Source organism: Chaetodon trifascialis, chromosome 8 (genome assembly GCF_039877785.1).
Source record: "Chaetodon trifascialis isolate fChaTrf1 chromosome 8, fChaTrf1.hap1, whole genome shotgun sequence".
Taxonomy (NCBI): Eukaryota; Metazoa; Chordata; class Actinopteri; order Chaetodontiformes; family Chaetodontidae; genus Chaetodon; species Chaetodon trifascialis.
The window spans coordinates 13,595,107-13,608,523 of record NC_092063.1 but is presented as its reverse complement, the minus strand read 5'-3'; the positions used below and the strand labels follow the sequence as shown (position 1 = coordinate 13,608,523).

The 13,417-nt window shown below is 39.7% G+C and overlaps 2 protein-coding genes across 3 annotated transcripts; both read right to left on the bottom strand.

Moving 5' to 3' along the window:
* Positions 1 to 151: 151 nt before the first annotated feature.
* senp1 (SUMO specific peptidase 1) lies at positions 152 to 7,634 on the bottom strand. Of its 2 annotated transcripts, none has more exons than XM_070969328.1 (18): positions 7,007 to 7,634; positions 6,675 to 6,733; positions 6,390 to 6,571; positions 6,227 to 6,302; positions 5,915 to 6,113; positions 5,630 to 5,768; positions 5,413 to 5,531; positions 4,511 to 4,794; positions 4,312 to 4,375; positions 3,950 to 3,988; positions 3,769 to 3,853; positions 3,519 to 3,659; positions 3,031 to 3,162; positions 2,690 to 2,893; positions 2,521 to 2,600; positions 2,323 to 2,407; positions 1,423 to 1,518; positions 152 to 1,335 (listed from the first exon to the last, which is right to left on the bottom strand). In XM_070969328.1, exons 1-18 carry the CDS (start codon positions 7,138 to 7,140, stop codon positions 1,273 to 1,275), a joined length of 2,181 nt encoding a protein of 726 aa, XP_070825429.1. In that variant the 5' UTR covers positions 7,141 to 7,634; the 3' UTR covers positions 152 to 1,272. The 2 variants fall into 2 exon arrangements, with proteins under 2 accessions (XP_070825429.1, XP_070825430.1); XM_070969329.1 differs by having other exon boundaries at positions 6,390 to 6,553; positions 7,007 to 7,264.
* Positions 7,635 to 8,445: 811 nt separating this feature from the next.
* Positions 8,446 to 13,161, bottom strand: LOC139335380 (protein lifeguard 2-like). The gene is made up of 12 exons (XM_070968954.1): positions 12,857 to 13,161; positions 11,908 to 11,998; positions 11,630 to 11,718; positions 11,407 to 11,471; positions 11,268 to 11,321; positions 11,129 to 11,179; positions 10,992 to 11,031; positions 10,771 to 10,808; positions 10,588 to 10,675; positions 10,357 to 10,452; positions 10,049 to 10,102; positions 8,446 to 9,929 (listed from the first exon to the last, which is right to left on the bottom strand). Exons 1-12 carry the CDS (start codon positions 12,869 to 12,871, stop codon positions 9,780 to 9,782), a joined length of 831 nt encoding a protein of 276 aa, XP_070825055.1. The 5' UTR covers positions 12,872 to 13,161; the 3' UTR covers positions 8,446 to 9,779.
* Between the last annotated feature and the right edge of the window lie 256 nt (positions 13,162 to 13,417).

Below are 13,417 nucleotides of genomic sequence, written 5' to 3'. Positions count from 1 at the left end.
ACTTGTCATTTTTTAATAAAACTTTTTTCACTGTGGCTTGCCTGATTCTTATTACACTAGAGACCATTTGCACTGCATGGCACACACACATATGTATATGTACATGTGTGCATATACATTGAGATACATTTCAAATAAGCCATGACACATGTCCAGGTTCTCTCATGTTTATCAAATTATCAAACGTGGCAGTTTTTATATCAAACTCAGATAATTTTGAGGTAATACACATAGAACAGTCACAATACATGAGAATTTATTTCTTAAACAGACTTGAATCTAGAAAAAATATAGGAAATACGTAAAGAAAAGTATATTACACTGTTCAAGAGGCTGTATATGTTTTAAGTATGTACAAAGTTTAAAATATACTGATTATGGCCAAAAGTTGCGGTCTAACAAAAAGAGACTCTGAAATACATAAAATAGACTTTGAACCTTAATTTACAATCTTTTATCAAGACTAATGGGTAAGAATGAAATGGCAAAACTTATTTGTTACCCTGCAGTTTTAGGGTGTAACAGGACCACTTGCATGTCAGTGGCAAAGTAAGACAACATTCTGTTTAATTATAAATCACACTCTGAGGCAATGTCAAATTTGAAGACTTTTGTGCAATAATCAAATTGAAAAAATATCCTGCGTCAGGTGAAATGCTCATATTATGGGAAAAAAAGAACAAGTCTCGAGTCAAATGAGACAGCTTTTTAGACAAGATGCCATTCAAATTTCAGTTTTGTGGGCTTTCCTATTTTCACCGTCAAGTCAGCTTTCCTTTACACATACCAGAGTATCAAACATCGACAGTGACACCGAAATGTAGCATTACTGTCCTTATAAAAATGATGCAGCACGATGTGCTCATCTCCCTGTAAGACAAAAACATGTAAACGTCATAGATCTGCATCAAACTGAACATTGCAGCTCAGTATGTAAGTCAGCACAAGCGTGTTTTCAAAGACAGGTCTGGCTGGGTGATAGAAAACACGCATTGCTTCAATTGCTGTACTGACGCTCCATGGGCGCACCAAAAAAAAAACCAAAGTGGAGTAGAGTACTGGAGGCAGTGCTTGGTGCTCCAGCATCATCCCATCAGCGAGGATCAGCTGAGGTCTGAGGGGATGCAGAGCTGGTTCCTGATTTGATGAGCTGGTGTGCAAGTCTATCCCAGAACAGGACTACCGTGAAGTGGATCCTGCTGTTGAACGTAGATCAGCCATCATCGCGACTAGTATTTCCAACTATACGAGTTCACAATCCTCATACTGACATCACAGCAGCTTATGGTTGACAATCTCCCACACCATCCTTCTTCTGAAGTATGGCATGTGTTTCTGTGAAAAAAAGAGCCACTTTTAGAGCACTCTCACGATGATTAGCAGTTACTGTAAATCTCCTTTGTTAATGTGGTTTGTGGTTACCTGTGTGAATGTGATTGGCTTGTCTTTGGTAATGTAATCTGCATATTTGCACGTGAACATTCCACAGTCGCTACCATTCATCTGCTGTGGGATTTCCTGAGAGCGAAGGAGGAATAAAAATGTTACCGGACATTACACAGAGCAAAATGACTAATTATCAGTACAAATTTGACAAGATATTTGATAAGCAAGAATGAAAATATATAATAGAAAATATAATAAAAATGTCTTTTAGTCCTCATTGAGCTCTATGTCATTTTTTTCCTCTTATGCAGGTACACTGAGTGTAATACAAGAGTCAAAGTCCTTGTATGTGCACACATACTTGGAAAATATAGTTGATTCAGATATATTAGTAGTAGTAGTAGTTACTGTGACAGACTTAGATGGAGGGAGGCTTTCCTTTACTCAGTCAAGTAATACCTTTCCATAGTCTTTCCTCCAGCTCTTCACTTCTTACTCTGGTAACTGCTCTAAAAAATATCCAGTGAAATCTTTTGTTTATCACTATTTTGAAACAACTAGTAAACAAGAACTTGATAAGGGCTTTAAACAAAATTTGGAGATTGATTTACAGAAAGTTGATGCGACATAATCCGGCACATTCTGTATAACTACAAACGTGAGGCAAATTAAATAACAGTAAAATGCAAACAACAATATCATGATTATTAAAACTAGTCCATTGGTAACAATACTGCAGCGCAGCGTGGACCAGGACAAGCTGGCCAAGCCTGGGGGCACCACCAGCTCCAACACCTATAATGTGGAACCGTCTGCTGATAAATGTGCTAATAATTGAAACCCATCCAAAATTCCTCAACGCATGCAGTTTGATGACACGGAACAACGGAAACAGACTACCTAATGTTCTTCACCCCTCACATGTGTTGGACTTACATTACGCTTTTTGCTGTGGAGCGTCCAGCCTGAGGTATCCAGTTCTTTGCCCTTCTTGTCCTTACTTTCCTGTTGCAGGTAGTCACTGGGGAAACAAAATGAATGTCTTCTATACACTTTGACGGCTCAAGACAATCAATTTGCAGGAGCAACATTTAGCTCTCAAAATATACAGACATATCTGATTCCGAAACTTACAACAATATTCTGCATGCTTCATCGTTGTTTCCTCCCATAGAATCAAAGTACAGGATAGCCTTTTTGCGAAAATCCACCACCTGCAAGAAAGAGTTGCACAATAAGAAAACTGCACTGTATATCCAAGATTGTGACTTCCAGGTTCACATTTATGTGCATTAAGACTTACAGAGAGGCACCAGTGTACCCCCAAGTGGACAGGAACCAGTAGGATGTCTTTAGAGAAGATGTCCATCTTTTTGGTCCAACGGCGGACAGCAGAGTAGCCGCTGCTGCGCAGCTTGGGATAGAAAAAGGTGTTGAACGTGTTGACTGATGGCAAGCTGGGGTCCTTGCTGCGCTCGACCAGCAGGTTCATGTAAAAGTTGATCACCTGAGAGATGAAAGAGGTATAATTTCAATCACCCATGCAGGCGCTACTGTATGGCTCAGCTATGCGACAATTATTAAATGCACAATTTAACCATGGCAATGGTCACCGATTTCACCTTGAGGACACTGTGCACTCACCTCATCATTAAGCCAGTTGAGGTTGCTGAGGGTCTGCAGGTCTTTGCGTGTCAGGCTGAGACCAAAACCTTCACTTAGTACTTCGTGGTAACTACCTCCTCTGAGCACCTTATTCACCTCAGCCTCCATGTCCTTCATTGAAAGATACAGTGAAAAGTAGGGAATATGAACTTAACCCCTATACTTGTTACATATGGATTTGTGTGTGGAAAAAACAAACAAAAAAACAAATACATGCAGATTAAGGCCAGCTGAAAGAATACATACCCAATACTTGTAATACCCTGTAATATTCTGGATTCTCATATTTTACTTAGTTCTGACCTCAGCAAAGCAAAGCCACCATTGAGGCAGACATTTAGTCTTGACTTTCAACTGTTTTTCTACTTTTTAAAAGGATGAAATGAGAATAAGTCTTTTTGTGTGGGTCATCTAAACAAACTCCACATGGTAAACGCTATATACACACTAAGATACAATGGCCACACCTCTGTGAGTTCAGGGAATTCTGGCCGTTCTTCTGAAGGCTTCGGTTCTTCTATCACAAGAGTCAAAGGAACCTCCTTCTCCAAAGGAACTCGAACATGGACCTCCACATCTGGGCTGCGTTGCCCCTCTTCAGACAGGCGCTGGGAGCCGGCAATATCAATACACAGGTTGGTGGGGTAACAAGAGGTCAAGAAGCAACAGATGTGATAAAACTGAATGTGAAAGACGGCTTCAGTGGCACCCACTCACCTGTCGCAGCAGCTGTGCAGCCAGGGCCTCCTGCTCTTCTATCTGTCTCCGTCGCTCTCTCGCCCGAGAGTCATACATACTAGTCCTTCAGAGACAAAAAATACATGATTTCCTCTATTCAAACACAGTATCAGTGAACAGTGGATCAATTATATAATTTAAAACACTGGAGTCCACTTACAGTTCTTTGATCCATAACTCAGCTTGGAAACATGGCACACTGTAAAGATAGAGAAGTATGTTATTGTGTATACAAGAGAAATGCTTGAGCTGATAGCTTTGTTGACTAAAGTCATTGTTTTAATTCCATCTACTCACACATAGGTATCATAGACTCAGCATGGTGTGTTCATATGAATTCAATTTATATTTAAATTATGAATGAACTCCACAGCGTCCACCATTACATGTTTAGATTTCTACATCTTTGATCATGCTTGCATAATGTGAAATCATATTACACATTACTATTAATGATTTGTAGATTCTGATAAAACAATGTAAGATACAAAATACTAAGAATGACTGAAGACAAATACTGACCTTGAGCTGTCTTGTTTTTTACCCTTTTGCTCATTTACAATAATTACAGAGTCACCATCGTGAGCTGCAAGAAAAGACGAGGAGATTACAAGCCAAGAAGAAATACAGAAGCAAGCAAATATTCCATTCACTTCTGGCATCCCATCACACTATGCCTATGTTTCCATGAAGAGTACAGGGAAGTTGGTGAGAATTGTACCTGATGATTGTGTGTCCTGAGAGGAGTTATCCTGCAGAGCAGATGGGGAGGGAGCTGATGTGAGAGTAGCTGCTCTGCTGGAGCTGAGGTCTGTGTCCAGAGACCACGTCTGGGTCCCTGGCCTGTTCAAGGTCCCCACTGGGCTGTGGAGGTTGCTGGAGCTCTGGCTAGACATGCCCCTGGGGCTGGGGGGACTGCTGGGTGCCTCTGAAGTTCCTCCTGCTGCTGATCCAGTGGGGGAAGAGAACTGTAACAGTCTGCGGCTGGTGGTCAGGAAGCTGGTACTGATGAGAAAAAGACAGGGAATAAGCACAGCACAGTCCAGTGATAAAGGATAGATATGGTACTATTAAAATGTACTGATCATCTAAATTGACTATCCTATATGTAAGGGGACTTTGCAATTGTAGTAAAGCTGCATACAAAGTCATAATTGTTTCCTTGCATGCCAGTTCCAGCTACAAAATATATAGTACATGCAACTACCATTGAAAATTCTTCAACTATGGCACAATGGTGAACAAAAGATGGATTAGGTCCAATGACTACTTAAAACTTTGTGCATATATTGATACTAATATTGTTCTGTTGTTGTGAAATACTATCATGGTTTAACCTTACTGAATCAGAAATTTCGAGCACTTTTGAAGTCTCTATTTGAAATCTGAAAGCAATGCATTGCAAGTAATAACTAGTTTAATCTGACATCACAGGCTAAACAGAGGCTAGATTTTTTGATAGAGTACTGCTTTCAAGTCCAAATGCTTCTGGAGCCCCCCACTGGCCTGTGACTGAATTCTCTCAGTATTCAATGCACCCATAACTCTGCATCCCCTTACATATTTCATTAATGGTTTCAATATGGCATTGTTAAAATCTACTGCATTTGTATGGATACGTACAAATCTCTGTGTGACCTCATGATGGCATGTGAGCTGCCGTTGTGCAGGAACGATGACTGACCACCAGAGACCATGGTCAAAAGCTGCCTGTAGACCTCCTTCTCCTCTTCAAGAACAGACTGGACAAACACAGAGGAGAACATTGAAGTTAACCAAGATATGCAACAACTGATTTAGAGGGAATCACATGGTGCCAATTATTATACTGATGTCTGACCTCCTGTGCTGTGCATTGGGGTTTGACCCTGTGTGCACGGCTAGATGAGGTGCTGTGTGTTGGGCTCTGCACCACTTTGATGGGAAAGGTCTTCTCATACATGCTGGTGCAGGAACTGCTTGCCAATCCACGAAATGAACTGCAGACAGAAAATGACAGAGTGGTAATCAAGCATCATCTGACAATAGTTTGCACAGTATAATGATACATAGTGTAACAAAAAAAACAATTCTTGAAATGTCCAAAGTTTTGTTCTCAAGCCAAAAACTGAGATATAAAGCATACCTTGGCATTCCATGTGGTCGGAGGTTTAGGGGCCTGCCTAACCGTGGAGAGGTTTGCAATTCAGGGGTGATGGGGTTTGGCAAGTTGAATGAGTGCCCATTTGTTTTTGGCACTTCACGATGTGTCTGACTCATGCACACTTGTCTTCTACAGACTTTTGATCCCATAGTTGACTTCTCATTACGCAAGCATTCAAAAGCTGGGAAAAAAAAAACAGTAGAATAATTAACTTATCTCCAAGAGCTTAAAGCCTCTACAAGCACAAATAACCTTGATCAAAAGCTTATACAACGCTTTAAGTGGTAATCTTACCTGATTTGGATGATTTCCATGCCAAAGTGGTGGAAGGAGCGGCAAACGTCTCATCCAGAGAGTTCCTTTCAACAATCTTAAAAACCAAACACAGACATATTCAAATAAAGGCAAAAATGTTTTGACATTACCTGCAGTAAAGCCCCAAAAATGAATTCCTTACCGGCCTCCCTGCCCAAACAGCTGCTGATGTTGAGGGCTGTGGTTCTCCAGGTGGGGGACCAGGGGAGGCAGGCAGTATATTTCTCAAGGTAGGGCTCACGTTGTTCCTCATCCATGTAGCTACAACGGAGCTATGGGTCTTAACTCCTTCAGCTGCAGTCTTGACTGAATCAATAAGATCCCCTTGAGAAAATTGACAGACAACAAATAACACTATAAGTAGGCTAATAGTGGTTTAACTATACCCTCACACATACTCACACCATAACATGCAGTCATTATTTACCCATTCGAGATTTCTTTATCATTAAGCCATCTTGGTCGACGTTATGTCCATCTTCCAGACTTAAGGAGAAAACAGATTGATGCCAGACAGTTAAAAAACATTTAATTCATTTCGAAAATCTCTACATGAACTGTTTAGTTCAAACTCAAACAAATGGTTGAAACACTGAATGAGCACCGAGGTAATGAATGGCGGTTCTACAGAAATGGCGATTACACTGAGTCAATAAATAACTTCAAAGCAACATGGGGTCAATTTAATTCCGTGTCTTTTTAAACACACCGACTTCTGATTACGCGCTCTCAACTGAATAACGCAGTTACAGCACATACCATTCAACTGGTCTTTTCCTCCTCCTCTGACCATCTCCAGGTGCCCGGTGTGCACCAGAGTGCTCCGCAGCTGGTAAACCGTTGCGAAGATTGGCAAAGCTTGTTTCTATCCATTCGTAGATTTTATTCAGCATGGCTCAAAAGTTTTACAAATAACGCCGCTGGTTTAAAGATAAATCGCTATAGCTGCTGCTCTACCTGTCAATATAGTCAAACCAAATGAGGCTAATGCGCTTCATTCGACTGAGGCAGGTTGGCTAGGGCTACTTCAAAGGCTAACACTCTTCACAAATAACATTTTTCTTCCCCACGAAACGAGCTAACCGTTAGCTAGTTAGCCGAGAATTAGCTAGTTGCCTAGCTAGCACACTATGCTAACTACCTTGCTAGCTAACGTTGTTAGCTAAACGGCTAATTTATAGAAGTATGTTTAAATTCCAATAGGAATGCGATAAGTCGCAATCAACGCCTTCGAAAAAACGGCTTTCATTTTCAGTCACACCCTAACTCATTTATATATCCTTAACGTGACTTTAAATTCCATATAAACTCGTTGAAGAATATTATCTCCCGCTTCTTCCTCATTCAAAACCACAACATGGCTGAACCGGACGCTCAACCATCGCACAATGTGATTGGATGACTGGAAGCTGTAAGTTTGAGTGTACACAAGTTTTACTGGTTGATTGCAGGCTGGTGGAGACCATTTAATATTACGTCACATTCACCGGCATCAACTTCTGAGCACAATTTTCTCATCTCTATCACATGTGGACATATGCATTTAGCGTTATCTTACTTCATCACAAGTAGATCTGGTCTGTTCTGATTTTAATCATATTTTGAACGAAATAATTATAGGAACCCATATTTATGGCAAACACATGCGGTCATAAAGTGTGTTCTCACGTCTTAATCATAATGAGGCATAACATATTGTAATAGATTTTGAGAATGTATCTTCAGTCTGTAAACAGTTACATTGTCAGACAGCAAAAACACAAGCCAGGAAGTAAACATGTTCAGTCCAAAGCAGGCAGCTGCATGCTGCATATGACCACATATATTTACTAGTATAGTTTGTTTGAATGTGGTGTCCACAATATAAATAGAAATACAAATAGACTTTTAGCTTCAAAACAAGCATAGAGGAAGAGCAAACTTTATATACAACTGAAATAATCACAAAAGTATTTTATCTGAAGGCCAGAGTGCTGGTTTATCGGCACACATTTAGGAACTGCATTATTTTTTCAATGATGATGTTTAGGCTAAAAAATATAAACTGAAATTAAGCTTTGTCAAGTAAAAATGCCATAATTTTATTATTTTATCAAACCCATTTCCTATATGGTGTTTCACACAAGTAACAGACTAAAAATAAAAGTAATGTAGAGGAGTTAAAGCATATTGTTATGTAATCAGAGAGAACCAGCGAGTGAATTCATACACATTCACCATTTAATAAATTAATACAATAACACCAATGCTACAGTGAAATGCAGAGTGCTTTAAAACAATACACTGCACCAATATCATCAAATAAAGGTAATCCAAGGGCACTTTAGAAGACTTATAAATTCATTCCAAGCTTCAAACTCACCATTTTATCTCACACTTTCTGAAATATATCTTTGTGTCATAAGAAAATAAACTTCAGATGTCATGAAACATAGCATTCAAGCCCCTCCACATATGCAGGCCTTATCAAAAGTTATCATAAATTCATGCGTGTATGGCACTGTTTGTATGTATTTAACGTTTATACTTAATTAGCATGTCACCCCTTCAAACTGAATAAATAAGTTTAAATAATATTAAGATCAAAAATATAATGCAAACAATCACAGTTTGTTCAAACTAACTATCTTGCATGAAAGATTTCAGGCTCAAACACGCATATTAGACAAATAATAAACATTGCAACAATGACAGCCTCATAGTTAAGTGGAACAAAAATCTAAATGTGAACTACACTGTACGCTGTAACAAATCAAGGCATAAATGAATAGCAATATCCCAAATCCAATAAATAAAATTTTCAGATTGTCATTCAAAAAGCCAGAAAAACATGTCACATACTCTTTGCAGTGTGTCTGGTAATTCACAGTATTGAGACAACATTGGATATGACTGAGAACACAAGAAAAGTATTTAAGTTGTTGAGGCTTTTTTAAAGTAACTTGTGCTTTCCGTCACTAATTCTGTACCCACAGCAATAGTCCAATGATGGGATGACTATATACACTTGGCATAGTTAGGACTTTTTTAAGAGTCACGCATAATGTATTACAGATCAAATACCTCTTAAAGAGCATTGACATCTATTGTTTGCAGGAGATTTGCGATATCTAGGCAGTCAAGGAACAACAACACCCATACAGCTTCAGATGAACACTCACAGTTACGTTTTATCTACGTTAAATGGAGAGCAATCACAGATCACTGAATGCGTCTGGCTGGTAAAGCTAGTAAGCTAACTCCATGGTGTATGTTCACGATATGCCAGTGAGGAGAGAGAGATACTTGACATGTTGGATGTGAATACTGATGGGTCTATGTACATGTATACCTGTATAAGAAATTCCCAAAGTATTTCTGATCTTATCAGTATCAGGCAAAAAAACAAAAACAAAAAAAACCCACCCAAAGCCATTGCAATTGGAAGCACTGTCATCAACATCACCAAAATTTTAAAGACTCTTGTCTTGTTTGCCTAAATTGCCATACTGGTGCATCCCCTGTCTGTAGGTGAGACAGGTAGGGTGATGGTTTACTCCCGTTTTGTTCCAAAGATCTGGAGGAAGAAGGAGAAGATGTAGATGATATCTAGGTAGATGTTGAGAGTGGCGAAGACGTACTCCTCTGGACTCATGGTGTAGCGCTTGTTCCCCATGAGAAGCTGGGTGTCAAATGCCAAAAACTGCAACAGAAAATAAAACAGCAAATCAGACATCTTTTTGTTTGTTTCTGATTCTGATAGTTTCCAATATATGAGTATTTCTATCAATAATAGCTTGACTGTCTCGACCGTATTCTTACCATGGTAAACAGTATGGCCCCCAAGGCAGCGTAGATGGCATCCAACCAGGGTACCTAAATGGAAAGAATGACTTGATTAGAAGTGATTCCAGTATTTAGATCACAACATGAAAGGCACACTATGTAATATCTGAATGTATATGATGGTACAATTATTAAATATGATCTCAATTTAGAGATGAGTCAACATTTTTCTTTCAGTTTACATTCCTATTTGATCTATATCTTGGTTATCTGAAAATCCTAAACTTTTTAAACTTATACAGTATGACCCACAGCTAGTGTTACCTTCATCTGGTCACACTTACATATTGAAAGGGGAGGACGAGTGCCAGCACCAGTCCTGAGATGAACATGACCATGCAGAAGACAAAGAGCACGCCTTGGTATGATGTCACGTCAAACTAGATGGAGAAAGCACATGAAATCAAAGCTAAATATGTTAAAGCAGCATATACATGGTTTTCATTCTCAATCCTGCATAAAGTACATCAGATAATATATAAAGTACAGAAAAGGAAAAATGTTATTTTTCTCACCTTAGTTTGGAAGCTGAAGATGGTGACCAGGAGACAGACTGCTGCTGTGATGCCCAGACACATCACCACTGACTTGGTGTTATAGTAGCTAGTAAAACAAGAAACATGCCATCATGCTAGGTCTAAAGGAGCAAGACACAATGTAAAGTAACATGAGACAGTCCCATAAGCATAAAAGTATACCTGGACAACATCCCTGTCATGTAGGAGAGCGACAGGGTCTGTAATGGGATATATGAGAGTTGCGTGAAAATGCAGACATTTGTTAAACTCCCTTTGGACAAGTTGTGACTGGACAGCATTCATTTAGTCTGTAGGTTTGATTTGAAAACAGTGCTTAGTTAATAAAAAATTCAAATTGAGAAACAAAATTGAAAACATTTCTCTAAAAAATTTGAACTTACAAAGATGGCAAGCAGAATCAGATTCCATGGAAACTGTCGCCTGTAGGAAAGAGTAAACAACTGAAGTTTTACTTCACTGAAGGTGATTTACTTCTTTTTGTAATGCTGTATATTTCATTTTGAAAACTTTAACTTACCTTGGTGCAGAGCAGCAAGATAGGGTCAGATATGTGACAAAGAATACAGCGCTGTTAAACAAAATAAATATGATTATTATTTTGTTAGAAGTGACATCAACAGTACAGAGTAGCTGTGCTACCTAGACTTGTTACTTACTAAGAGGCCCAGTACCACCCGGGGTTGCTTTGAATGTAGTCCTTCACAGGGTCACTAAAAGTAACATAGTCTTAAGTAAGTACAAGTGAATTTTATCAGAATAACGGTTAAACATGAAAAAGATTAGACTAGTACTCACCAGAATGTGAAAAGAGCCACAATAGCGAGAGTGACCAAAAGCTGGATCATCAAGATGGCGTACACCTAAAAGAAAGCAAGTTAAAGTGAAAAAAGATTGCATGATTGCACATCATGTCAGTCCTTTCATGTGTAACAACGTTTTTGAGACTAATTATCAGTGAAACACAACATTCATAGCAGAGCTAATACTGTGACCAATGTGATGATGAAGCTTTTGATACCTTGCGGATGAAGACCCTCCTGATGTTGCGATCATCCCAGGTGAACTCTGTGAGCATCTCAACGTCATTGTAGCAAGGAGCACTGGTGCCTGGAGAACACTTATATTTAAGTCTTTTTGGTGGTTAAAACATACACTGACAGCACATACTTATGTAACCCAATCACTACCATATTACCCCAAGACTTGAACGTTTTTGTTTTGTTTTGTTTTGTTTTGTTTTGTTTTGTTTTTTTAAATAATGTCACACTAACTTTATGATTGAAGGTGTTGTCATACCTGCAGTGGCTTCCTCATAGGTGGGAGGAGCTGGTGACACTAAGGCCTGTCCGCTGGAGGAGCCATTAGTGGTCTTGTTTGCAAGTAACAGCTAGTAGGCCAAAAGACAAACAATTTGTTATCTTTTGTTATCGGTTGCTACTCATTTTAGGTGAACGTAAATCAATATTTGAAGAAAAAAAAAATCTGCTTTTAACCTGAGCTTTAAATGTCCAGTCTTAAATGCTTCATACTGCCAGTGTTACACATACAGTATATAAATGCCTGTCTCTCTCTGTTATTCATACACATTAGCTAGGCTACAGTTAGCGCCAGTTAAGCATAGATTGGGGTCACGGAGCAGCGGTTTCTCGTAGATAAGTAGCTACCCGGCGATGCTTGAAAATCCCAGGGCGTCCAAAAACACATACCAGTGTTCTTGCCATATTGAATCCTCAAAAACTCTCTGGAAGAAACGACTGGGGGTAGCTTACAGCGGTATTTAATTGCACCATTCACCAGAGCTACAGGAAGAGATGGGTTGTCATGGTGACGCAACACGGTTAGAAAGAAGTGACGCAGTTCACTGAAACTCAGGTGGCCTAACACAAGCAGTTTAACACTGGACAACACAGAAAAATTACAGCAGGATTCAGACACCATTCATAAACTGCTGTGACAGCTCTTGAATCCTGTGGGATTTTGCAGGCAGGAATACTCCGCTCGGACATTAAAACCCACGAGCCATGGTCGAGTTATCATTCATTAAAAGGACTAACTCTGGAAGTGATGACAACTGGACAGCCTGCACTGCTGTCCAGCTTAAAGGGATGAAGCAGGCAAACGTAACAACTGTTACGTAACAACCCAGGCCTCATACAGAAATACAGAACTGCTTCTAATGACCGTAATTAACTGCAGATAAGGACAGAAAGATTAACTGAAAGGCACGATGAAAGCAAGATCATACCTTGCCCTGTGTCATTATGGCTCTTTGTCGTCCTGCAGTGGGGTGTTTTGTTCTGTATGCCAACCGGTCAATGGGACTCTGGTGTCTCCTTTCTGAGTGATGTTGTTCTTGCAGAGTCTAGCTGAACTGTGAGAGGGGACCTCAGACTGATAATGCTCTTCTTGCCCGCTCGGACTGAACACCCTCTGACGATGTAGTGATGCAATCCCAAAACAACGCAGTTAAGAATCGTGCAGATACCCCTCCCTCACCCACAGAGGGATGTTCTAGCAGCATCCAGGTGAAGCAGCACCATAGAGAAAGGCTGGGACTGTACCACAGCAGCAGGAAAAATGGGGAGGATGGAAGCCTGTTTAGAGAAACCTAGAAATACAGTCTGCAGCAAATCTAAGGGGGGTGGGGGTTGCAGGGGCTAAAATATTGTGAAAATTCCAGATTTACAACTCGGACCAATGCCAGTTAAAATGTTTTCTGTGGATTTAAATGGATGTTTAATGTTGTTTTGCTAAGTTTGAGCTATATAAAAAAGTAGCTATAATCTTCTTGGGCAGTTTACTGGGA

Bases quoted from the DNA above. Each gene is read 5' to 3' on its own strand.
- senp1 (XM_070969328.1), bottom strand. From the start codon at position 7,140: ATGCTGAATAAAATCTACGAATGGATAGAAACAAGCTTTGCCAATCTT. The intron at 6,303-6,389 runs GTAAGGAATTCA...TTGGTTTTTAAG, and splicing joins CTGTTTGGGCAGGGAGGCCG to ATTGTTGAAAGGAACTCTCT. The intron at 3,989-4,311 runs GTCAGTATTTGT...CTATCTTTACAG, and splicing joins AAAAAACAAGACAGCTCAAG to TGTGCCATGTTTCCAAGCTG.
- LOC139335380 (XM_070968954.1), bottom strand. The intron at 11,032-11,128 runs GTAAGTTAAAGT...TCTTTCCTACAG, and splicing joins TCTTGCTGCTCTGCACCAAG to GCGACAGTTTCCATGGAATC. The intron at 10,453-10,587 runs GTGAGAAAAATA...TTCTCCATCTAG, and splicing joins TCTTCAGCTTCCAAACTAAG to TTTGACGTGACATCATACCA.